This window comes from Plectropomus leopardus, chromosome 3 (genome assembly GCF_008729295.1).
Source record: "Plectropomus leopardus isolate mb chromosome 3, YSFRI_Pleo_2.0, whole genome shotgun sequence".
NCBI classification, from domain to species: domain Eukaryota; kingdom Metazoa; phylum Chordata; class Actinopteri; order Perciformes; family Serranidae; genus Plectropomus; species Plectropomus leopardus.
In genome coordinates this window covers 21,445,849-21,473,565 of record NC_056465.1, presented here as the reverse complement: position 1 = coordinate 21,473,565, position 27,717 = coordinate 21,445,849, and the positions used below count along the sequence as shown (strand labels likewise).

The 27,717-nt window shown below is 40.5% G+C and overlaps 1 protein-coding gene across 2 annotated transcripts; it reads right to left on the bottom strand.

The window, feature by feature from the left end:
- Positions 1 to 532: 532 nt before the first annotated feature.
- Positions 533 to 27,717, bottom strand: ccdc50a (coiled-coil domain containing 50a). Of its 2 annotated transcripts, XM_042516515.1 has the most exons (12): positions 27,402 to 27,717; positions 23,041 to 23,103; positions 19,085 to 19,214; positions 15,880 to 15,970; positions 15,052 to 15,154; positions 9,430 to 10,299; positions 7,758 to 7,909; positions 5,945 to 5,989; positions 5,412 to 5,579; positions 5,198 to 5,277; positions 4,994 to 5,103; positions 533 to 2,729 (listed from the first exon to the last, which is right to left on the bottom strand). In XM_042516515.1, the coding sequence occupies exons 1-12, from the start codon at positions 27,454 to 27,456 to the stop codon at positions 2,710 to 2,712; spliced, it is 1,887 nt and encodes a 628-aa protein (XP_042372449.1). In that variant the 5' UTR covers positions 27,457 to 27,717; the 3' UTR covers positions 533 to 2,709. The 2 variants fall into 2 exon arrangements, with proteins under 2 accessions (XP_042372449.1, XP_042372455.1); XM_042516521.1 differs by lacking the exon at positions 9,430 to 10,299 and having other exon boundaries at positions 27,402 to 27,710.

Sequence of the window (27,717 nt, the reverse complement as noted above, 5' to 3'; positions counted from 1 at the left end):
TGTATGTGCAAACAGCTGGAGGTCAACACAGATCGAACAGGTTTCTTCACACTCATTTGTGATTGCTGAGGTGCAGAGTTAACTTGAATAGTGACCAGCTGTATCACTGGTAACAGGTGAGTGAGACATGATGTAACATTCAGATGACCACAGGTGTCAGCCAACACTGCCACAACTTAAGATGAAAATGTTATTTTTGCTATGTAGATTTGCTCTGGGCCAAAAGCTCCTGCAGATCAGTGGCTGAAGGGGAAAAATGCAGCTGTAGATAACACATAAAATTTATTTTTTTTTGTCTTTCCTGGAAAGCTAAAAACCTGACTTACAGGTTCACAATGTGTATTCTTTGTGTTTAGGTGACATTCTGGCAATTAAAGTGTAAAGTGAAGTATATAAAGGACGTAAAGAAACACAGTCATGGTGTTTCCTGAGGGTTATTTGAGACCTTTGATTAACAGGTTGAACTCAACTCACTGAGCAGCCTCGTGTTTCAGTTTCTGTGACTTAATGAATGAGTCATATTCATGAACAGTTTGAAATGCTGATACAGTTTATTACATTTTGAGATGCTATAGATAAAAGCAACTTAATTCATTTTACTTAACAAAAAGTTCTGTTACAGCAAGTGTTGATTGGTAGATTGCATACAAGCCCTGGATTAAAGAAAATTTAACAAGAAACGTAGCACTCAATGTTTGATGTAGACAGCACTTGATTCCAGAGTCCTGTCTGGTACACAACATCTACAAATACACAAAGACGCATCCTGATCCATTTTTTTCTTCAATTGTCCACACGGTGGTGCTCTCACCAAAAGAATAAATAAGGAGTCCCACCTCAGTGGGTGTGGTAGCTCTGCTACAACCATAACTACTTTAAGCTTCCCCCAATTTTAAGTCCCTGAAAACAATGACAAACATATGGCACAAATCTCATTCTGTCAACAATTAGCACATTACATATTTCAATACCCCCTGCATGTTTGTTTTTGGCAATACAAACATCTCATACGTCCTCTGAAGAGGGAGGGAGTCATTTTGGAAGGCGTTCTATAATTTCAACATTTATTACAACTTGGATACATAAAAAAAAAACCAAACAAAGAGTAAACTCAAAAGCTTTGACGTACTCTACATTTTCCTCATCCTTATTATTCAATATGAACAGAAAATAATGGATCCCGGAGTATTAAGAAAATGCTAAAACAGATCCCTTTGAGCAATAATTTGTATTTCAGCTGATGCTGTGTCTGATCTCCCTCCATCCAGATGGTTTCTATTGTGGGAATGTTTTTTTCTGCAGGCAGGAAGTGTTGTCTGCCTTTGAGCTGGACACAAAGAGAGGAGGACTGGAAGTGACGGCAGGGGGATGGAAATTTAGGGAACAATCTGAGGAAAGACCGACATAATATTGTAGAAAAATAAAATATAAAGTTCCCTTTCTAAACAAACATAAGACGTGGGAGACAAAGATATAGGGACTGAGGGGAGAATTGGGTGTTTTCCACATTGGGGAGAATGATTTGGTTGCACAAGTGTTAAAAAAAAAAAAAAAGAAGAGATATTTACATTTAAATAAAACAGGAGCAAATATTCAATCGCACGTCCGTGCCATAAGCACAAGCATTATTTCAGGTTTGACACCCACAAGCAATGCACATGCATTTCATTTTGGTACTGGTTCTTCTATGGGCCAGTTTTGGTTTGTAAATGACCAGCCGATATGAAACAGTGGTATATGAGCTAAGATATTTTGTTCATTCACAAAGAGAAGATTATTGGCTTTTTGAGGCTTTAGCCCTTTTTGACAATAAAGAGGGAGCCAGATAGTTTGATACTGAGCTGAAATGCAAGTACACAGTTGTACTTTCAGTAAGCATGCACATAGAAACAGTGAGTCATACACAAGAACATCATCCATCCACAGTTTTAAGGGTGATGGGGTTAAAAAAGTGCCCCGGCACAAGCAGAAGACAGCCGAATAAATGTCCATGGATCATCACAAAGCTCCACCTCCTCTGCACTGGAACAAGGTGGTAAAACAGGTCAAAGCCAAATCTACCAGCATCTTGATAAAGGCTTATTTTTTGTGTTGTTTGAATACAGCAACAGAAGCGTATCCCTCCGGGGTGGTACGCTGTGTGGCACATGGACAGGGCCCGTTGAGCCTCGTTGCACGACATGACGGAGAACAGAACTGCAGCACGGGTGTACAAAGCAGCTGCCATGTTGGAATCTAAGACACTGTAGCAGCCAGGCACGTCCCATGAAAGAGTCATGAGGAATTTTGAGATTGCACGGTTATATCCAGCGGAGGCCTTGAGCCCTTGTGATGGCATGGTCCACAGACGGGACGATCAGCACATGATGACCACAGAGGATGAGGGGCCGGTTCCCCGATTTCGGGGGGGGTTAATGTCACAAGTCTGCGATATTGGCTTGTCTTGATGTCCAGTCAGTTAAAAGAAATAATAATACATTTTCAAATTAAAAAAAAAAGGAAAAGAAGAGTGGTCTAGCACCCACCGACCCACTTCCTTAACTCAGGGCGAACTTTGGAGGGTATTAAAAAAAATCCCATTGCCAACTCATTAGATTGTCCCAATGCTTTTGGTCAACAGAGTGCAAATGGTTTAAAACAAAAAGATAAATTAAAAAAAGAAGACGGAGGAGGACTGACAGCATGTCTGGACATGGTGGAGAGCCTGAGTCACCGTTTGTAATAGGCACCTGGAAAAGATGGAAGAGACACAGAGATCCATCAGCAGCTTGATACATCACACTACAATCTAAGTTGGATGCTAGTAGTAGTGTTTTTGGAATTGCACTTTTCAGACATCAGTTTATTTCATTTTTTAAATCTGGGCCGTATTCATAAAGCTTCCTGGTACAAAGTGTTGCTCCTCATGGCAGAATTCTATGAAAACTCTTATAATCATGATGTTTTCAGAATTTCCCTTAAAATTAAAACTACATCGTAGCGAAAACAAAAGTTATTCACATCTACTTAGCCCTTAAAAGAGATCCAGAGGGAAAAAAAACAAACAAAACAGGAGGAGGACTAAGAGTTTCTTAAATAGAGGAGAAAATAGGGGAAACACAAAGAAGAAGGATAAATATTATACAATTGCTGAATGACAATGATTTAATTTAATGCCAAAGATTAGATGGTGCAGGGATCATGTTTGTGGTCAACCTCATCAAAGATGAGCTCCCGCCTCCCAACGCTGTGACGATAAAACACCAAAAATGAGTGATCACAACTCTAAGATCTCTGGCTACTGAAAAAAAAATGCTGAAGCGCAGCAGTGTGATCAGACAAAAAGTGCTTTCACAGTTTCATAATGTGACACAGTTCATTTTATTTTCAGAGTGTTTGTGAATACCGTCCTTTGAAGATATTTCTGCTGTTTGGTTTCTTCACATAACTCTTCTACTAATGTAAAACAAGCTCTGCTTCTGCTTCAGTGACATATGTCACTCCTCATGGCACCCTGGTGGCCTAAAGGTTAAGGCGCAGATCTGCAATAACATCTCCTGTTTATTTCCCATCTCTCCCTTTGTCCTCATTTCCTGTCATCTCTCAACTGCCAACTCACTAAGAAAACGGAAAGAAAGCCCCATAAAGCCATAACCTCCTGTATGCCACTGGCCTCGCAAAACATCTACTCGACACTGAGTGTTAGAAACAGCAAATGTTGAGTTGCTGTGGTTCCTAAACGCTTCCACTTTGCAATAAAACCATTTACAGTTGATTATATCTACGGGGGAAGAAATTTCACGAACTGACTTGTGACAATGGCAAATTCAGTGAGCTCTTAAGAACAACCTGTTTTTTCACAAATGTTTGTAGAGGCAGACTGCATGGCTAGGTGCTTGTTTTTATACACCTGTGGCAACGGGACTGAAGGAAACTGGATTAAATGGTTAAAGAGCTGTGGCCCAATACTTTTGTCCATGTAGTGTATGTAAGATTGCAAATGTGGGACTTTCGCTTGTAATTAAGTATTTCTATACTGCTGTATTCCTACTTTTTAAGTAGAAGATCTGAGAACTTCTTTCATTACTGGTCCTTAGCCTTTCTTTAGGTGGCTTTCTGAACAAAGAACTACGTTTTGGCCCACAGCCATGTTGCATGCCTTCAAGTTGACATCACTGAAACCTGTCTGTATATGCTACTGGGAGAAGCTGCAACAGCAGAGGGCGCTCGTAGCCTTGTAGAGAGAGGGTGTGCCAGACATGTCATTCACGGGGCTGAAGTCGGTCTGTCTGGTAAGGCATTTCTGCCAGTCTGACTGCGAGGTAAATTCCACACCGCTGCAAACGTTGGCTAAACAGAGGCCAATGCGGAAGTTAGCTCCGCCCTGGTTCCCTTGTCGAAAAGCCTAAAGGGATTTTTCCATTGGATTTTAGATCACTGCAATTAAGCTCTGTGGTGAACAAATGTTTACGATACTTACACATTTTGTTCAGCATGACAATCTTCAGAAATGAACACCACTTTAAGGATTTTTGAAGCCTAAATGCAATAGCCAGAAGTAAACCGCTATTGTTAAGCTATCAACAAACTGCACTATGGTTGTGTCGCCACCACTACGAGGCTGTAGAGCCGTGTTCGTGGCGATGGGGTGTTATTACGTTCTGCAGTTGAAATTTTATATCGTTGAACAAAAACATTAAAGTCTCTTAAGCTTGTGTTAACCACAGACCTTATTTTAGACTTCTTTTCATAAACTCATTCAAAAAATCCATTGACTTTGAGACGAGGGACCCAGATTTGCTGAAATGCTAATACATTTCCAGGTTTTAGGACTAAAAACTGACACTGCTGCAAATGTGCACATGGATTTCCTGCTTTGTAAGCGCTAGATTTGTGGTAACTGATGAAAATGGATGCATTGCAATTCAGGCTACAAGGTCCATCCTTATGTCGTTTGATAGTACTTCATGCTATATTAAGTAAATACATCCACTCTTTTGCATGGGCATCATACCTTTGTAAGCAGCCTCAGGTCTGGTGGGAGCGCGAGGGGGAGCAGGGTGGTCCATATAGCCATAGCCAGCGTTCACATTCTCATAGTTTGGTGCATGAGGCTGAGGAGGCCTGAGACACAGAAAAACAACAGAGACAGAAAACTAAATTCCTGCTTCTTGACTGACTGGAAATACTTGGTCATATTAAGTAATGGGTCTTGTACCTGGTGGGCTTGTGGTTCTTCTGCCTCTGGTATTCATACTCATCTCGTGTTCGCGGCCGAACTACTTCCTCCGAATTTGGCTGGAAAGCAACAAAAATTATGGTTTTAGTGCCACAGTGGAAATACATTTTTATATAAAATAAAGTCAGAGACTGCAAAAATATTCTAGCCCAAAGCAAATATTTTTAAATGGAGTCTGGTTAGGGAAAATTACCCTGTAGTCTCCCTCTTGCCGCCTTCTTTCCATTGCCATCCTCTCCATGGCCAACCTCTCCCTGTCCCTCTCTCGCTCCTTCTCTTTCTCCCGCTCTCTTTCATGCTCCCGCTCTCGATTCCTCCTGTACTCCTTCTTCTCTTGTTCCATTATCTGTCGGGCGATTTCCTGCCAGAACGAGACATCAGACACATCAGCTGTTAAACAGAACCACAGAAAAACCTCCACACTGGATTCAATGTGAAACGTCAATTTAGTTTCATGGCACTACTTATTTGTACTGTACATGAGATTTGTATTCTAAAGAAAAAAACAAAACAAAAGGAACATGTTGCCATATTTAAAAGGGCATTTTATAAATATAATGTCACTTGTACAAGAGATTATTTCTTCTTATGCATTCCTGCGCTAGTCATGGTTTAGACATGGCTTTATTTACTCAGGGTTATATGACAATAAAGCCAATTTAAGTGGCAGGAAAAGAAAGAATATAATAAGCAAAACAAAAGTTTCCAGACTTCATGCCCACTCACCTCATCCTGCGCCACTTGGGCTGCGCGCACATGCATCTTGCTGGCCTGAAACCACAGAACAATCAAAAAGTCGCATTTTCCCCAGAGTGGAGCACATTGTTCCAATGTTATATAACATAGGAAACGACTGAGATTGAGGCTTTTCAGTATGTTTTTTCAGGCTTCTAGTCATTTACAGCACAGACTGTCAGAATATATCACTATATCACTTCATTATACTAATTGCAAGCCCCTTACTCATCACTGTATCCTGTGTGCTCGGGTTGGGTGGCTCTTTACAACTGCATAGACTTTTTCATTGCATTCTCTAATTACAAAACTGTTCTTGGCCTAGTTCCTGCATATTTATGTCTTTATTAAGCAAAAAACTGAAAATGGCTATGGTCTCCATTCACACTACTTGTTCTTACTGTCTGTACCTGAGGTACGTAAGGAGTCTGGCAGAAGAGCCTTTACATATGCAGCTCCATATACTGTATGTGAAATCTTCTGCAGAAGGACTTACAGCTGCACTCATTGGTTCCTCTTGGCCAAAGGACTTTTGTATGTAATTTTCTACATGCCAATGTCAGGGATTATCTTAGCTGGTCTTTCAATTTTTTCTTGTTTTTATGTTTCACTTAAAGCATATATGAACAACTTTGTAGTCCCTCCTTTTGGTTACTTATTTTGTGTTCTTGTTGTGTTTTATATCGTTTGTGTTGGAGTTGTATATTTTGATTTTGTATTATTTGCTTAATGTTGTCAGTTTGTAAACTTTTAATGCTGCCCATTTTGGCCAGGACACTCTTAAAAGAGATATTTATAATCTTGAAAGGTTTTTTTTTTTTAATGGTAAAATAAAAAAAGAAAATTCCAGAGCTTCGTTCATCCAGTATTTGCTCCAGATATTGAAGCTGCTGCATCAGTGTAGCTGCAATGTTTATTTAAAGATATACTAAGAGCCAATGTACACACTCACACAGAAGTTATTCCTCTCAAACATCATTTATGATCCACTAAAAATTTGTAGAGGTGTGTTTATCTGCAGACTCTGACCCTTGTATAGTCTCCTTCCTATTTTCTGTGCTCTGGATGTTTATGAGTGTGTACCCCCACAGCGCTCAGGTGAGACTCTGGCTTTTTAAAAAGGTAGCAACCAGGTGCCAGAGTATAGTACAGTACTACATATAGTATGTAGAGAAACAGTGCTGGAAAAATGCAAATACAGCAAGGCAAAATGGCAATCAAGAGTGAATGTGGGGTTGGCTTTTACTTTCACTTTAGCTGGAGAGCGTGTTTACACACATAACTGACAACCCTGCATCGTATACCTTTAAGCACGCCAAATGAGAAGTAGACTTTGCAAATCATTTGAGTGATATGAAACCAAAACCTTATGTTTTTCCTTTTTGGAATTTTTCTCATGTGTTCATGCCCAAGAAACTTATTCCATAAAAGCTGAATAACCTCCACCAGACCAAGTCCAAAAGTATAAAGAACTGATATTGTAAGATTTGCACTGAGTCTATTATTTTGATATCAGACTTATTACTAGCCTTCTATCAGACTCTGATATCAGATTTATTAACAGCTCAATATCTAACCTTTTACATCTGACCTGACTTCCCATTCAAGCGTTATCCAGAAGCTGAGTGTTGCTCTTTGTAGCCTTCAGTAAAACCAAGTTAAAGAGTTTGAGGTTGGTATTGGTTTACATGCACAAACAGCGAACAGCGGATTATAGCAGCTTAGTGCAGAAAAAATAGTTAGAAAATGAGTATCTTGAACATTTTCTCAAGTGTCTTTGCTTTTTAGATTAATTGGATCTCACCTTGATTTCCTCCTCTTGCAGTTTCCTGGCCACCTCCATGTCCTTCAGCTCCTGCTCACGGATGTCAAGCTTTGTCAACCCCTTAGTGGCCTCAGTCACTCCGAACTCAGTTTCTGCTACCACCGTGCCACTCCCTCGGTGTACAATACGCCCTGCGGATGTTGGCACAATATATTACAAATAAATAATGTCTGCAATTAAGGATTGTTTTCATTAGCGGATAATCTGCAAAGTGTTCAAGACACCTGAAAATCGTGATCAGGATCTATTGTTTTGCGTGATTTTTGGAGGGTAATTTTTTGGGATGTCCCGATCAAGTATTCTTGTCCCTGATCACGAGTCATTTGATACGGAGTACTGCAAACAGTCCTGATTCCATACTTGTATTTACCTGAATAATATAGCTGCACAATTCAAACTTTAAAGTTATTAAAATCAATCCACTGTACATGCTTGACTGTTTAATAGTTCTGCAATGCAATACAAGAAAAAATGTCTGCATTCAAACAGCTCCGTAAGGATTTTTATTTTATTTTTACAAAATAACAAAGTAAACAAACTAAAAATACTTTTGTATGGCTCTCATCATAATTCTACTTAGTGCAGCATTGGATTTTAAACAAAATAATAAACTAAAACTAAAATGAGTCTTTAGAAATTGCTATGAGAGCCACTTAGTGTAGCATTATAATAAAAGTACAGAACACTAAAAAATAGTAATATAATCACAATTCGGCTTAAGAGTAGTGTCATAGCTGAACTTTAACATTCCTAGTTACAACAAATAAAAATTGGTAACAATTGTGCTTATTACAGCATTATGGTAAAACTAGTTCACAAAAAATCAACAAAAAAATCAGTTCCACTTAAGGTGGTTTAGCAGCTTAAGTTGAACATGAAAAAAAATCAGTTTCTAGTTACAGTGTTTCAATAAAATCTGAATATCTGCCACAAATTGTGTTCTCCGCTTACCACACCTGGAGAGGCGCATGCTTAAAATAACTGATCCTGACCTTTTAAAAAATGGTTTGATCAGGCCCGATACCGATCTTTCCACTACGATCGGGACATCACTAGCAATTTTTCTTCATCAATGACAAAGTGATTAGAATGATCAAAATAATTTTCTGACCAATCAAGTTATTATTTCTGCACTAATATAGATACATCCATAGTTGGATTAAAGCTATAAGGCATCTATAAGGGCTTCAGTGCTTCTCTGGTGTTTATCGCTGTATGTTGTTAAATGCCTTGAACAGCTCTGGGATAACAAAACCAGCTCGCCAGCCCTGAAACCCTTTGTGAATGCCAAATTTTAGCTCATCAAAATCCATGAAGCTATTCTACTCACACAGCACACATTTCAGTCTCAGCAGAGTAATCTTTTCTTGCTCAATACAAAAACCCAGCAGAAAATACAAGAACGAGCAAACCCCACAGCACAACAGCAACAATTCCCGTAATTTCAAACCATCAAAATCTGAATCACTTAACTCATCAGAAATTAATGTGGAATTGTCATCGTCCTCATGAGAAGAGAAGAAATTAGTGTTGTGATTAGTGACTGTAATGCCAAATCAACCCACCACCTGAGATTGCCAAAGCAAAAAAGCAACAGCAGCACACCACTCAAACACCCCCGCAGAGCCCAGAGGGGGGCTCAGGGCGGTACCTGGATCTTCTCTGGGCTGAGAATGACTGCGTTCCCTGCCAGGACCCCAGCCCTGCTCTTCCAGCTCGTCAAACACTTCCTCTGGGCCGGAGTGGACACGCTGCCGGCCCCCGGCCCTCCTCTCCCTCTCACCATCATCCCCCTCCTCCTCCCAAGAAGCTCTGCCCTCCCTCGGCCAGTCCCTGCTGTGTCCCAGCTCCTCTTCAAGTTCTCTCTCTCTGCTTCTGGTTCTCACTCGTTGTCTGTCTTTGTCTTTCTGTCTCTGTCTGTCTCTCTCTCTCTGTCGGTCCCCACTCAGTCCTCTCTCTCTGGATCTTTCCCTGTCCCTTCCTCCTGCTCTCGCCCCCCTGAGATCCTGCTCTCTGTCTCTCTTCTGCTCTTTTCCCATATACCTCTCCCATTCCACGTCTCTACCCCTGTCTCGCTCATGTTGCCTGTCCAATCTTCTGTCCAAGGCCTTGTCTCTCTCTATTTGGCTCTGTTGAGGAGGTGGCCTGGTTGGTCTCTCCTTCCTCCTCACCACTCTCTCTGTGTCCTCCCACCTGTGGTCCCTGGCTCTTCCAGTCTCTGTGGGCTCATGATGTGGGTACTTGTCCCCATGCTTGGCTCTAGAGGGCAGCAGGTGCTCTGGGTACGGATCTGCGTGCCTGCTTCGCCCTCCTTCTGCCACTAGGTAGTGCTCAGGGTATCTGGAGCGGCTGTGGGGCGCTGCTGGGTCCTGTTTTGGGTACCTGCTCCTTTTGGGCTCTGTGGAGCTGTAATCTGGGGAGTAATCTCGATGGGAGCTCACTGGAGCATACGCATCATGTCGACCCGGGGAATTTGACTTGTGACGAGAACGTTTGTCCAAGTCAAGGGGTCTTCTTGCGGCTGAACAGGGCAGAGAAGAAGCAGCGAGGGTGGGAGGAGGGCAGCGTGGGGAGAATGGTGATGATGGTTGATGAGAACATGGAAACGTGGAAGAAAAACAACACAGACAGGATTGGAATAATACAAGCTAGGATGGTTAGTAAGCACTGAGTTAGACACAGCACCTGTGAGGACAGTGATGGTCAAAAGAAAAAGTAAATGCTACAGATGTAAGTGTAGGAGTGTTGGAATTAGCTGCACCCAAAATCTCCAGAGATATGGCCACTACCCTGGCCTTATTTAAACAGTGGCAACAAGTGTTTAATATAAAAATATTAATAAGAGAGTAGTCCTGAAGAATGGGAAAGCCCCAAACACTTCAGAGTTTTGATCTGACATATTGAACAAACGTGTGTTTAATGGGGATGGGGACCAAAACCTGGTATGAAATGGGCACCAGTGCCGAATTATTTAAGACTTGATGACTGATCTGTATTGGAGAAATGAAGAAAATATTTTTCTAATGTGTTTAGGTTACATAAATGTTACCTTTAACAGTTTTCATCTCACCCAATTTGTTTCTAATTTGCAACAAGATTAAAACATTTGTCTATGATGCATTTTCCCTCTGTAATCCAGAGGAGAGCTCTCTGTGTCGAAGGCTGCAGCCTGCTGTGTGTGCGAGGGGCAGGGCGGGGTCAGCTCTGCTACTTTGTCTAACACACACAGGAGCCCCGCTCTCAGTGAGACAAACACCGAAATCTGGTTATACTTCTCAAGAGTTGATGCAAACACTGCTCATTGCCACAAGTGCAACAACAAAAGGGCGTAAAAGTGCATCACATACAGGCGGAGAAATGCATGGTGTACAACTGCCTAGCTCGTAGTTCATATCCCATTACCCCGCCCACCTCAGGTATGTTAGAGTCTATAAAAGTGATTTGCTCAAAACTATGGTAGTGCTGAATGATCTGATGATATATTATACTTACATACATAAAAACAACTCTTTTCTTCATTTTTTTAATTTAAAAAAAATCCTAAAAAGAACCAATCAGCGTACCATTAAAGTACCAGATCGATAAACAGTATTGGTGAGAGTTGTAGTACCATTAAAATCTTAATGATACCCATCCCTAGTGCAGTAACACTCCTGAATACTGTGTCATATTTGGATACAGTTGAAAATTAATGTGTGGCACACATCATGGTAACAAAGCAAATGCTGTTTTATAACAAGAGCATAACTGATTTTAAAGGGGTAAACCTGAACAAATTGTTCATCACTTAAAAACCTCCCATTGTGCACGGACTTGTCTTGTGACTGACAAAGGTTTGAATTGAAACAAACGAGCTGAACAGCACAGTGAGGAAGCACACAGCAGAGGCCAATACTCAGTCAGCTCAATGGAATTCAAGTTATCTAACTGGCTGCTTGACGTCTTATCTAATTTGTTGATGTTCAAACTTTTGAAAAAGGAGGCAGGTACAAAGACAGCCTGGCTGCTACCTCCGCAGAAGGACTGGGCTAGCTTAAAGCTACAGTTGGTAACTTTTATAAAAAAAAAAAAAAACAACCCTTTTTCACATTTGTTGAAACTGTCACTATATTCACACAGTACTAAATGAGAAAATGAGCAATTTGTGAAAAAAAAAATGCTCTTCTGCCTACTCCATTGCCTTGTAGCATTTCTAATGGTCAAAGTGCATGTGAACGGAAACAACTCATCCGAACCCTCGAGTCTCTAACGCAGCGGACTATCATGTCAGTCATGACTCGTGAACTAGAGTCAAACTGTAACACTAGGCAGTGCTGATCAAATATAAATCAAGACTTTGTTACTACATTGCACATTTCACACCAAAAATTTTCAGAAAACAAAATCAGAAACATATTTTTGTGTACTGTTTAGCTGTAAAATGAGAAAATGTTTGACCTGGCTGCCATGTTGAATACAGTTAAATGGGAGAACTAAGCACCGCCCACCAGTCGGACCAACTTTCCTATTTTACATCTTAAAAGTACACTAAAAAATGTTTCCGAAAACATTTAAGACAAGAATTAGGCAATGCAGTAACAGAATCCTGATTCAGATTTGATCAGTGCTGCCTAGTTTGACAGTTTGACCACAGTTGACGTGCAGTTATTGACATTATTGGAAGCCGCTTTGACTCCTTTGCTATGACTGGTAGTTGCTGAACGTGCCGTGGTCTGATTCTAGCAAATGCAATAAGAGGCACTGGGATGAGGAGTAAATAAATATGACACAAAGCTATTTTCATAAATGTTACCAACCCTATCATTAAGTGTTTGCCATTTTGTGCTTTCACTTTTAGATACGCTTTCTCACTTCCTCACAATTTTCTCTTGGTCATGTATTTGTCAAGCAGAGACAGAGTCTGCCCCCACGCTGTTTTTTGTGCAACTGTAATCCACTGGATTAAGTCAAACACAGCTAGCAGCCCCTCATTTCCTGAGAGGAGCAGCCAATCACATGGCCAGAAAAAAAGCAACACGATTTCACAGTTGTGTGAATGTATGAGAGGAGGATTTTTAAAAAAAAAAAAAAAAAGAAAAGAAAAAGAGACTGAGTCTCAAAGCTTAACACTCTCTGAACAGTGACAATCCTGTAACCAGCATGAATGTATCTGGTTACTCACTGTGACGTCTGGGCCGCAAGTGTTAGATACAGGGTAAACAAAGGAGCTCAATCTTTGTTCTACTCTGAGTACATTTGCACTGCCAGAGATGTATTCACACACACACTGAGCAGGGACATTATAGGTGAATGATTATGCAACTTGCAAGGCAATACTACAAACATAGTGATCTTGGCAAAGTGCACAGAAAAAATATTCTAGTATAAATAGAGCAGGGCAGAGTTGCACAGTCAGCAAGGACATACTGAGGCGTCGTCCCAACCACCTGCTGTGTGTGACATCTTTAGGAAGCACAGCTGGTGATCTATACAGACACAACAGGACAGGCAGCCTGACAGCTGAGGACATTAACGCAGTCATGTTTGTCAACAGAGAGTACACACAGACACTGTACCGTCTAAACCGTGCCTCTGTAGCTGTAACTCTCTGTTGACAACACTGCCCCTCCTTTTGTCCTGTTTTGCATCCCATGTTTAACTAATACACATATCCTGAAAGCCTAAGGAGTGGAAAAACTTTAAACTCCCTTTGAAAAGCAGAAAATAATAACCAGGGTTTCCCACACATTCATTTATTTGTGGAATCATCCGCTGGTTATTAGGAGCCCTAATAGGATATAATATATATATATATATATATATATATATATATATATATACAGTGGGATGGGATATTTAAAGCGTATTTGGGGCAGAGACAGAACATCAGGACTTAACCGTTCATTCTGTTGGGTTTTAAAGTGTACGGTCATTTACAAACTGCTTCTCTGATCCATCTACGTGATCAGCTGTGGATGGATCAACACAATTATCCACCCAGCGAGTGACCAACTGCTGATAAGGGGACAAAAAAGACTCATGCTGCGTTCACGGATCCGCAGTTACCTTTGAATTTAGAGAGAGGTGATACAATAGAATGCAGTCCGATAGCTGAAATCTGATTAAAGTACTTTTGATCATTACTTCTTTTTTTTTTTTTACCTGGCAACAGAAGAAAACAAGGCGGAGAAAGTACAACTGATTAGTTTTTGTAGTATAAATAAAGTTTTTTCCCCATTCATTACCCATCTAGGAAAGATATGAATGCAGTTGTGTGTGCTAAACTTCCATTACATTCAAACATGCACAAGGGATGAGGCAGGAAAACTGTATCTGACAGATTAAAGTCAGCAGGCTGACAAAGCTGCAGAGAAAAAGCTGAGCTTTTATGAGTCAGAGGGGGACATTATAACTGTGTGAAATATGCTTTCCTCCTTCATGCAGAGTCACACCTTTGGTTTAAGAACTATAACTGCATTCAGACCCAGCAACACTGTCAGACTGCTGCTATATTTCTGCAGCAAAAATTCTCATGCTGACAAACTGGTAGCACTTTTCTGGAAAAAAAACCCTCATTGAACCTACAATCCTCGACATGGAGATGACGCAGGATCAAGCCCAATCTCGAGGTGAATTGCCTGCACAGGTTAAACTAGACAGAGTAACACTATTTACAAAGAGGCCAGAGAAGAGAGGAAGATTATAAATGAGATGCTGTTTCTCTTTCTGCAGAATATGAACAGACCTCCAGTAGGATGAATCACGCAATCGAGTGACGTGTGCGTAAAGAGACTTGAGACAGATTCCAATATGTGTCACTGGGACAGATATGTTATAGAAGCACTACAAACACAGATTTGTGGGTATGTGAATTCAGATGGCAGATCTAAAGGCTTTTCTCAATTACCCATTTACTGGATATTCGTTTAATATCTGAGGTAAAATCTGCTACCAGAGCACATTCTAGCTGTATCTTTAAAGTGGAGCACTGTTAAACCAATTTTACAGCTGTGTTTTCTCTTGAATGGGAGCAAAATGACGAATTATTTCTCTGTAGGAACATGTAAGCCTTCCTTAAAGGTTAATTATGTGCTTATAAATGCATTCCAAAACCATTGCCTCCAGTCAGCCACACTCTCCAACACTGCAGCATCAAAAGCACACCCTCACACATCCTCAGCGGAAAGAAAATCCCAGTCCACGGAAAGAGGAGCTGCATCTTCTCATGTTTTCACAGACAGGAGATTCGCACACACAGCCACACATGAACATGAGCCACTTGTGCTCTCCCTACCTCCGTGATCCTCAAAGTACTCCTCCTCAAAGTTTGCTTCCAGCTGCTTCTGTCTCCTCTTTTCCTCTTTCATCTCCTTCTCCTGCAGCTTACGAGCTATGGCCTACAAACAAACGAGGCCACAGTAAACACATCATCCCACTGGAATATTGAAGAAAAAAAAGGGTCTGTTTTGGCCAATCTGTAACAAATATGTCACTTTGTTTTGAGGTTTCTCTTTGAGCGAGTTTTCCTTCAAACATATCAGATTACAGTGGTGAGATGCATCATTCTCTGATGTTTGTGCCATACTGGGGCCAATTTGTGTTATTTCACAGAACCAGGGAGAAGAGAGACCCATCACTTCCTCAATTTAAAGCAAGAAATAATCAGTGACATCAGAGATATTTTGGCAGATTTACTAAAATTTTAATAAAAGGGGAAAAAAAGTGAACTGAAGCTCTTTGTCTAGTCTCATTGGACACACACACACACACACACACACACACACACACACACACACACACACACACACACACACACACCTACCTCTGAAACAGTCTCATTTATCAACAATGCAAAAACATTTACAACAACCTAAAACTGTCTCATACAAACATACTTAAATATCTGCTCTTATGTAGGCCATAAAGATAATTAAAAAAATACAGGTCAGGTAACTATAGACGTCATTCCATAACAACAATGAAGAGGCACAAAGAAAGTGATGATTCAAATGAAATGACCCACCCAGTACCGAGCAGCGATACCTGGAGTCAGTGAAGGTTGCATGTACCTTACATTGTGCTTGACTGGGCAGAAATGTCAGTATGGGTGCGTGTTTCTTACCGCATCCTTCTCTTCCTGCTGTCGTTGTTGCTCTGCCTGTCGGACCAGTTGATCCTGAATCTCCTGGGCGATCTCAATGTCTTGACGCTCTCTGAGGTTCCCAAAGGTTCATGAGTACATGGGGAGGGATTTGGAGAACATTAAAACATATAGACAAATGGTACTAGCTTCAGGATCATGACAGTTAAGAACTAAAAATGTTTAATTAGTAATGTTTGTAAATCATATGGATTGGGAAAATATTGTTGCCAAGATGTTGTTACCATGTCAGGGTTCCTAAAGCTTCAGGAAAGTTTTTTAAGACTTTTAAAGATTTTTTTTTATGACATTCAGAATTAAAACCAATTTTAAAATAACCAAAACTGGAGAAAAATAAGCCTGAACCAACAGAAATTCTTAGTAAGGGACAATTTTGCCCACGTGTTTAATTCAATATAAAACAGGATATTTTTATATTCAAGTTAAAATGTTTGGTGATTTAAATCTTTCAAGAATAAAAAATGAAAATAACATGAAATAATGTCACCGTTAAAGTATCCATTCCTTGAAAAAAGCGTGGTCATTTTTCGATTGATTGGATGTTGTAAATGTATATGTGTGTTGTCGGTTCTTCTATCCTGATATGCTTGACATAGAATTAAGTTAATTATTTAAAAAACAGATATTACGAATTATTTGGAATTTATAATGAAATGTCAGAAAAAAATGGTTCATAATATCCTACTTAGCATACCTGAGCATTTTAAGACTTTTGAAAGCCTAATTTAAGACTTTTTAATACCAACTGAGGTCTTATTTATAGATTAATGAATCGAATGCCTTTTAAGATTTTTAAGGGACCGTATGAACCGTACATGAGCCAGGGTTCAGATACTACTTATACACCTGCATAAACATATCATGTAATGTATAAATGCTTTAAATACACAACTTTATTCCTTTATCTTTCTCATACAAATTTATTTAGTTCTTCAGTGTCTCCCTTTTCGAGCATGTCTTGCTGATGCTTTAGTTTACATCCCCTAATCCTCAATACTATTATCTCACACCACTAGGTACTTAACATTACATATCCTCATTTCCCACCAAAATTAGCACGTATATGCAATTTTTTAGCCAGGGTTCAACACGTTCTTTCACCACACGCTCAGTCAGGTCAGAAGTGGGTTGGAAATGTTAGTGGGTTTTTTATCTAGTGGGCAAAGGCTATGGGGTACATGTTAGCCTGACTTGCTGTGAGTATAAAGTTAACTCTGGCCCTCACAGTCAGGACAGTATTAATAGAGCAAACTGAGACTTTCAAAGAAAACAAAAACACTAAATCAGTGCAAAACCTCAATTAATCATGAAAACATAAATTCTGTGTTATTATATATGAAAAAACACACAGTGATCTAAGAAGTGCACGACAGTTGAATTAATCATGTAACACCAGAGAAACACAGAGCAGCGGGGAATTTATCTAACATGTTTTAAGAAGTAGCGTGTTTGCTGCAGGCAGGAACCCGTTGCGATGTTGATCATAACAGCTCACTTTGACTCACTCACATCTTTAAACGTCGTGATTTTGAAAATAACACCATCTGCCTGGAGGGCTGCTAGGCAAATATCATTTCTCGGTTTGTGTGTGTAGATGTTCATGAGTGTAATGCTTTACTTAAAAAGAAGAGTAACAGCATAATTAGCCAGCGCTGCACCTGTATTTGACCCGAGCTTCCAACAGCTCAGGAGGACTTAAGCTGACAAAAGTTAACAGACAGAAGCACCTTAATAAGTCTTTATCAGTACATACTAAGAAACAAGTGATGCTGCATTTCTCTGTGTGTGTGTGTGTATTTATTTGAACGTCTGAGAGTGGGTGTACATGAGGTGGCACTGAAAGTGTGGGGTGGATGGCAGTGTGCAACATGGCAGGCAGCATTGGCCGGCCTGCATTGATGGTGGAGCATCTGGTCTCTTCCTGGGGGTGCAATCCAACCACTACATGTCTGCAGAGCTTTGGACGTGCAGCCGGAGCTGACCCAAACCCCACAGAAAATATAATGATATATCAGGGCTACGGAGATACCACAGAGAGACCACAAAAACTGTGAACTATCTGCTGAGGCTGCTTGTGTTTCTCCTCTGTGTTTATGAAGACAACACATCAAGCTGTTGTCAGGCTCGATACACTTCTTTTTCATTAAAGCTAGACACGTTTATGTTGTGTGATCTTTTGTGAGCACAAACTCTTTGTCACAAAGTGAGATTAGAAATGTTCAGTAAAATACATCTTATATGTGTTCTCTAAATATATGAATCCGTCTTTTCAGTAACCAGAGAAATGCTTATCTTTGACCCGGCTAGCAAAGCCAAACCTTCGCATCTTTGTTCTCCGGTAGTAACTGAATGAAAGAGCATAAGCAAGCTGGTACTGAATGCAAGACATGACTGACTCATTTACAACAATAAAAGGGTTGACTCTACACTGAACAACAAATCAGTTTAGAGTTGTCTTTGGCAGGGGCGATGGATCACTTCGTTGAAGAAGCATAAATCTGTCTAGGTAGGGTTTGGGAGTATTTAAACAAGATTAAATTAATCTGAAACAGATGCTGTCAGCGACGCAACTGTACATAGCTATTGCAGAAGTAAGCTGACAACCTAATGAAGACTTTGAGCAGCATTTAAGCTCAGAAATTAAACTGATACAAAGTCTGCTCTTAGAAGGATGGTTATAGCTACACCTAAATGATTAAATAAATGTATACTTTTTAAAAAAAGTAAACGCTAACTGTCAAGTAATTTATCATATTAAATGAGTGTTTGTGGTTTTATCATCAATTTCTCCCACTGAGATTGTACTTTGATAAAGACATATACTGATCAGATACAATATTAAAACCCCCAAAAGACGGGGAGTGAACAATCTTTGCGTCCTGTGTGCGAGTTGGGGTGTTGGCACGATCTACAGCTGCTTGATCGGATTGGGATCTGGTGAATTTGAAGGCCAGGTGTACACCTTGAGCTCTTCTAGCGTTCCTCATCAGTGTGGCATGGCGCACTCTCCCGCTGGGGGTAGGCCACTGGAGAGAGCTGTTGCCATGAGTTGATATACTTGGTATATTATTATTCACTTCATCTGTCAGTAGTTTTTCAATGTTGAAGCTGGTCTGCATATAAATGTGTGTGTGTGTGTGTGTGTGTGTGTGTGTGTGACACCCACATTTCACCATGCTTGTTCTGGTTCTGGACCTTGGCCCTCTGATCCTCCTCCTCCTGCAGCTTCTTTGCCACCTGCAGGTCCTTCTGCACCAGACGGCTCTTATTGACGTTGGACGCCAAGTGGCTCTCAACTGTTAGACATAAACACATAAGCACTGCTCTTAAAACACATGTACACACAAACCAGGAGTAGCTCAGCAGGCTTGGCCGGCTTGGAGTGACGAAGAATTAGATGAGCGACACAGCAGAGCACTGGGGAGTTTATTTACAGATCCACACATTCTTGATGTTTTCTTCTCTGAGGAGCGGTAGTGTTGTGATGGTCAGAAGAGAACAAGATAAACATTGTGGACACAGACGCTTCAGTCTCTGGTAATAAACAGAGAGCGCTCTTAGTCAGTGAGAAATGAATGTTCGCAGCTGAGGTGCCGTTCCAAGGTTGTGTGATGGCACGCTTTGGGCCATAACAGATGATAAATCCTGCTTGCTGACGCACACCGAGCACTTGGTGAGCATGGAGAGCATCACTCACTAGCTCAGCTCTGTTTCACCTGCCTATCGATCTGTTCCCAGCTTTCATGTGAAAAGGACCAAATTACGTTTGGCAATTTACCCGTGAGAGGCTCCATAAAGTTTCTGCTTTCTGAGCGGTGGGATTGAAAGAGGAAACTGTGAGTCACAGCTGCGGCGACCTGATAAAAAGTCAAGGGGGTTGACATTGATTTTTTGGGGGGATGACGCCAATCAATTGTTTGAGTTTATGACATCTCACGAAAAGATATTTGAGTGGAAAAACTGGTGTCACAACTCAAGATAGGGCTATCATTTATCTGCTGACACATTTTTCTACAGGAAAATTGATTCATCTTTCAAGGCAGCAAAAACTAAAAAGTGACTAGACATTGTGACGTTAGTTCATTCAACAAACTCAACCCTGAAGAGGTCTCGCATCATTTAAAGAAAGGGGACTTGAGGTGAGAACGCTGGACTATCTGAACCACAGACATATCCGTGAGGAGCTGCACACTGAAATAGAGAAAACTAATTCCAGAGACAAACACAGCAAATGCTGATACAGCCATAAAGAAATGTTTTCCATGTGACATTTGGATGCTTCATGCTCTGCACTCTGAATGGAGGTAAAAGCCAGCTTTAACTGCACATTATCTTAAAGTGATTGTGCTAAAAAGCCTCTTTTGGGATGGCCATCTGTTGATGTGATCCAGGAAAAAAGGGACATTCAGGGATATTTAGAAAACTGTCAGGCCATGTCAGCCAGCATTTGTCTCAGTGACCTCCAGGGTCAATGGAGAAACAAAGATTTTTCCAGCTCAAAGCGGATCAGTTAGTGTGACAATAAAGTGAGCAAAGGGAGATGGGCCTTGGTCATGGATCACAAAGGCTCTGAAAGGGTTAATGACAACACATCGACAGGCAGTCAGAGCTCAATTAATCGCAGCTAAAACAGAGCCTAATCTGTACTTAGGGTGAGGCTGGCTGACATCTGGCCTTCTATCTTGCAGAACTTGATGAGTAATTTTAGTTTTTAGGGTGACGTATTTATGGAAACTGAAAAAAACCCAATATTGTCTAGTGCAGATAAGCAGAAGCATTCATGTTTCTACTGTCTACTCTCAATTCATCCATTCATTAAAATCAAATGCTGAACAAAGAAATGTAAATAATTTCCTGCACAACCTAAAAGCAGTAGCCTCTTTCTTATGGTTCCTGGCAGGTGAAGAATATAAGGAGTTGCGGTGGCTATTAACTATCTTCAGATATTCATTTATGTGTGATTAAATGAAGGCCATGTTATATCACGGTCAGAAAATGTCCTGTCTCCAGCAGGAGATGACCTACAGTGAGAGGCAAGCAGTTCCTGAGACTATTTCAACAAGAAACCCAAAAGCAAAATAAGCTTTTGATAAGAGAGAGAAACAAGTTGTAATGTTATTATCATCATGAGATTTCAGCAGTTTAACTTAATGTAACTGAGAAAAAAATCAGCAGCAGCATGGGAACAAACCCTCTCTAAAGTCTCTAAAGTGCCTTTTAAATCATGTGAAAAAGATGCCGGCTAATTACACGCATATGAGCTCACATAAAAGCACCAGCTAATCTAATGAGGCATGCAGGCACAAGCACTTGCACAACATGTACACACAAACACAAGCACGCGTGCACACACACACACACACACACACACACACACACACAGTAAGAGACAATAGTATCTCACAGTGTGCTCCCTATAAAACCCCTTGCTAAGCTGACTGTGCCTTTAGCTTCAGATCCAGCTTCTCTGTGCTCTAGCTGCATCACACACATCAGTTTGATCCAAACAAATCACATGCACCAGTCCACTGTAGTCTGCCACAGCCCTGCCCTGATACAGTATTGCTGTGGCATCCTGCACCATTCACACAGTTAACTGTGTGGCTGAAGCAGGCTTTATGTGGGCTTAAACAGGTTGCAGCCACTGACGCTGCAGTTTGTTAGACTTGACAAACTTTCCAGAAGGGAAAAAAAGGAGCATCGTGGACTGCATTCATTTTCTTCTGTCACGCTCTAAAAACCATCTTTCATAGTTTGTTCTTTCACAAAGTAAGCATGAAGTGCCCTACAGGAGGAATACAGCTGGGCTGCTTGACTAAAACAGTTCACAGTGACGTAACGGTCTGATGAAGAAAACACTACAACAATAGATGACTTAAGTGTTTAAACAGACCGTCCAGAAAAGGGAAAAGACCTACAGTGTCTGTATGAACACTCCAGTTTCTTTCATCTCGATAAAGCATCCAAGCTTTCTCTGACTAAAGTTGATCACAAATCATTGATCAGAAATGTTCAAAGTAGAAAAGCAGGAGGGCAGACATCCCCTGTTTGAGCTAAATAGGAGTTTTCCCGTCTCTCCCGGGAGTCAATCGAATCTATGAGCTTTGGTTTTATTTGCTCTGGCAGATGTGTCTAGTCCCCCCTCATCTGCTGTGCAAATCACAACCATTCATCCAATATGAGACATTTAAGATGATGGCGATAAAGAGGAGCCTGGTTGAGGTATTTTTGAGAGCAACAGAGACAACGGCAGGCAGCTGATATGGAACTTTCTGTTCAAGCTGCTATCACATCAGTATTGAACAAACTAGGTGGCACTTTCTCTAACAAAAGAAAAATCAACTTAAAGCTTTTCTTGACTACAAGGATTTTTGCTATACTTCTTTCTTTTTTGGCTTTTTGCCTTTATATTATAAGACAGCTTAAGCATGAAAGGGGGAGAGAGAGGGGATGACATGCAGCAAAGGCTCACAGGTTGGAGTTGAACCCGCGGCCGCTGCGGCACGGACAAAGCCTTTGTAAATGGGTCTACCAGGTGACCTTCCAGGCACTCCATTTTTGTCGAACTTCTGACCAGATTTGGCCAAAGTTATATATACCAACTCATAATAAACCAACTTGCAGTTTGTTTACATATTTCCTTTATTTGGGTGTTTTTTTATTTCCCGTTGTATCAAGTCAGGCGTTCATGTACTGTGATTGGCTGGAACCACTGTGCTCTAGACTGAGCAGACCTGATGAGATAGAACTGATTAATGTAATTCAAGCTTGCCCAAAATCATATGTGAACATTACTGTCCATGCAGGCAGTTATTTTTCAACTGGGGAACGCTACCATGGTTTTTACCCTGTAGGGTGACATTGTTGTTTGTTTTGTCAGCTGAAAATGACATGGTTGCTGCTGCTGGCTGACAGATTTCATTCCACTGAAACAGTTTTCCCAGCTATTGTCATTGCAACAGGGCACTTAGATGAAACAGTCTCAGTGCTCCGTAACATGTTAATAACCCCTTGATAACGCCTCTTGGAAATCGAGAATTAACAGAGGTTCCAGACTAATTCACATTTGCAATATGGTCTGGGAGGAAAAGAAAAATCATTTGCTGATTTGTAGTTTCTTACTTTCTTGCTCCTGGAGGTTGTAGGCCAGGCAGTGGTCCTCCAGCACAGCAAAGTCTCGGCACACTGGAGAAAAAAAAAGAAAGAAATTAAAAAAGTGATGCTAAGAACGCCAAAGTTTAAAATTAGTTTCAACTGTGTGCCTGTGGTTTTTCAGACTCTAAGCTATGCAGCTAGTACAAGTCAAACTTGAGGCAGTTGAGATGTTAGATCTTTATCTGACATTAAGAGCTGTAGGTGTTCAACATCTGGCTGATCTGCCTGCACGTTTACAAAGAAAAAACACCTAAAATTTGAACCAAAATCAAGAACAGGAAATCTCAATTTCGGTGAGGTTTAATTTGTGAGTATCTTTTATGTACAGTTGCTCTTGTTGTCAGTTTACAATGTAATGTAATGTAATCGAGGCAAAATCAAACAATCTGTGTCACACTTAATGCCCCAAGGATATAAGACAGGTTGAATATGAAATAAGACATTTAAAAACTGTACGTTTGTATTTTTCACAGAGAAGAAACGAGACCAAACATTTTCTCAGTCTGATAAAAAGTGTGGACATCTGGCAAGTGGTGTGTGGTTTGGTTATTTTCTGTCTGCAAAGACAAAGTGAAACTATGAATGAGGAACAATCATTCGCCCTTTGACCGCAGTAGGCCAAACAAAGGCTGATGTTGTGGAAATGAGGTCTACTTATTAAACTTCCCCCTAACAAAAAATAATTTGTGTTTATCAGTAAGACACAGACAGAGAAAAATATCTAATTATAGGTTTTCAAAATCAAGTAATGAATCCAAATGCTGATGTAGTTACAATACATTAATCAGCCACAAAGAATGAGTTATCTTATCGAAGCTCAGACCTAATTTATTAGTCAGCATGAGGTCTTTTAGCCTGTGAGACATTTTTCTGCTCAGTTTCCATTTTACGCCATCTTTACTAGAAAATCTAAAATCTACAGCCGACTTTCCATTTATGGTTTTAATATTAGAGATACTGCCAAAATGCTGCGAACACTCATTCTGGAAACAACTGTGCTTACGGTTGTAGGAGGGGAGAATTTCTCCTTAAAAACTGATACCATCACCACATATCCCAATCAACTGTTCTGAAATGAGGCAGCCTCTCTTTCTTTGAATACTCGAGATCCACCAGCAGTCTTCAACTGTTGACACTTTCCTACGTAGGAGACAAGAGAAGCTAAGGGGACATGTAAGACCTTTCTTACAACCTCAGCTAATTATGGAAGCATAGGGCGTATGTACCTTAAAACATGTAACTCTACAGTTCAGTCAACATGGATTTAACTCCCCTCTGTTAAGCACATCTTAAAATACTGCAGTAAGAAAGTTTTCTCCAGCTGCAAAACCTGAGTAAACATTATCACATCAAATATAAGGACAAAATTAAGCCATAATTTCATCCTGCAAGCAGCCATGCAACACTTTACTATTGGCTGCCGTTCTGTTCAGTGAAGACCCAACTCCACAAATATTTAATTTCCTTTCTTTTACCTACTCTTGATATACGATGACAATGATTTATGTCATTTCGTATCAATCCTTTCTATGACACTAATCTTGTATTTACTCCTTTGAGCTTTCCTTACAGAGAACAGCCACACTCAACAACCTCACACTGCCAGGCCCACAGCTCATCGTCTGCTCTCAAACATTACCTCATCCACATAAAAAATGAATAACCACCAACAGTCGGTGACTATGTGTTGGCGTGCATTATTGACAAGCACAAAAACGCCCGGGATTCAAACAAAACACTGATGAGTGGTCCAGATTGTCTGGTTTAATATGTTGGGCGGCAACTGTGTGGATGGTTGGGTTTTCAGCAGATGCTGTGAAGAGGAGGGCGAGACCTCCACAAAACCCCCCACTCACTGCCTCCGACCAGTATGGGATTTGATTAACACAGAGCATTTTTCAACCATATGCCTAATCCTCTTAGCCAAGAAACTGAGATTGATTCTGGCTGTTGAAGCTCTATACAGTAGTTGTTTGTAACAATTTGGGGTTTGTGGGCAAGTTCCTTAAAAGCCTGTAGAAGTTAACATTTAGGCAAAATGCTAAATTTAACTGAGTCTAGTTTTCACAACAGCTGCTCTGATTTAAGCTCTCGCACCATCATTTGATCCCTTTGTGCTGGAAACAGAAAATCAGCCACAATACACAAATGACCACAAGAGTCGAGTCTTTGTGCTTTATGTGCAGAGGGAAAATGCAAATTACACGCTCAGTGAGGTACACTACAGCGGGACAGCTAGACAGCTCACAATATTTACTATTTTTATAACACATGAGGAATGAAATTGAAAATTGTCCAACAGCTTTCTCAGTCTTTCCCCCTGCAGACCAGCAAAGCGGTGGGGATGCATGTTCCTTCTCTCTCTGACCAGAATAACAAGCATCCTGCTGAGCAGCTGCTTCACACTAACAGGACAGGTCCTCCCTTCCAGCGCAGCATCCCATCCAAAACCTGCCTCTGTGTGGAAAAACCCACTCTCCACCTGCTTCTCAACTTTACATCAGAAACAGCAGGTAAAGTTTTGAGTGTGTATAAAAGTCATGAGGAAGGGGGTTGGTTCTTTCTTACTGCTCACAAAGTCTTTCAGGATAATGTTTCAAAGCAGTTAGAGACTTTACAGCCAAAAGCAAAGTGTAATCGGATATGTCAGATAAGAAATTTGAAAAGAAGAGGTCCCTTTCCATGCTGCTTTCATCAAAGCATCTTGTCCTCCACATACCTTACTACAGGCAAACACCTGCATGTGTCAGCACTACGGCTACAAGTCACCTGACTATACTTTCCAAAACAACTCCAATCCTATACTTTCCGCTCTACTTCCAAGTCACAGTACGAGACAGGAATGCATCACTAAATCAGTTTTGCATGCACTTATTCCTGTGTTGCCTCCAAAAAACAATTATGGTCAGAGATCCTTCTTTCACACCCAGTTTAACCCTTTGAGACCTGGAAAGACATCAGTTTTCTCATGCTGCCTTCAGATGCCTTTCACATGCACTTAGACTTTTGAAATCTGAGCATATTGGTCTCTTTCTTTTGAAAACATGGCTAAAAAGGCAAAAAGCAATTCGGTGACTAACAAGTTACAATAAAATAGGGAAAAGAAATGACCTTAAAATTAGTTTTTAAAAAGAGAGAGTGTGAGAGAAAAAATATTGAAAGATAATAATAAAATAGAGAAAAATGTCCATAAAATTACCATTATTTATTATTATAAATTTCATTTTTTATTGTGCTAAATTCCTGCTTATTTTCTTACAACATACATATATTTCATATATATCAAGCTCATATACTATCTACACTAGACTTCCTATGTTTTTATGTCTCATTTTGTGTTTTTATTTTTGTTTGTGATGCTGAGGACCAGCTTGTAGCTGAGTTAAGGCAGTTTTATTGTAACACATCTAATGTTACAGTTAACCCTTAAAACCTTGAGCAAATTGGCTTAATTTCTTTAGGAAAATCATAAGAAGAAGGTTATAAGCAACAAAACCCCAAAAATGAGCAAGAAATTGGCAAAAAGTATGAGAAAATTAACTTTAAGTCAGAAAAAAAAGTAATTTTAAAAAACAAATTTAAAAGGAAATGACATGGAAAAAGTGCTTGAAATTATAATTACTCTGGAACTTAATTTTAAATGCCACTATGATAAGCTATAAATATAGTTTTCCCTGGCTTTTTCTTTTTTCCCTGGACATTTTCTCCTAGCTTTAACTTTTTTTAGATACATTTCTTGAAACACTTCTTACCAGGTTGCTTGTTACCTTTTCCCCCCATGTTTTTGAAAGAAATCACACTAAAAACTGTTAAGGTTTCAAAGGTTGAAATACTTGTGTTGCGTCTGAAAGTACAGTGATGTAGCTCCAGGTTTAAAAAACTCTGAGACATCCCCTGTACAAATGAAAATAAATAAAATGACACGTTTCCCACTCTGTATTTCCACACACTGGTGTCGTGTCAGATTGTGTAAATCCACCAGTGTGTCCCCTTAGCTGTGCCCACAAACCATTTCACCAACAATCAAACAGAGGAAAATATGAAGTGAGATACAATGTCCAAACAAGCTAAATGCATGTTTCACCTCCCTGCCTTGACTGGAAACAGACACTGACTGGTAGAAAAATCTGTACCCAGTTACTGAGAGGTCTTATCAGTGCTTGCTACCTGACTCCAGCATTAACTCTTTCGACCTAGCATCAACTAGCAGGCTGTGCTAACAACCATCACGCCAAACAGAAACACCTGTGTTAGCATTAGCCAAGCGTCACCTAACTAGCTACGTGTGATGCTAACAGCTAACAGCAGCAGTGTGTCGTGGTCGTTACCCTCTTTCACTCCAGGTAGTTTATTCTTGTCGATGCTAACGTTACATTCAGCCATGTTGTCACCGATAATAAGTCAAAAGACACCGTTGACGTTGAATTACACTTCCGCGTATCACCGAAGGTTAACCGCAGGCTGATTGATCGCCTTTACTCATAAACCCGATTGATGGTTCAGGTGCTGGACGGCGCTCCTGATTAGTTTCGGTGGCCACCCTCTCCCGGTGCGTCGCTGCCGGACGTTAATTGCCTTGCAGCTACACTGCTGAAGCTGGCGTGTCACGGTTTTCTACGAGCGTCCCTCCCTCCCTGAACCTCC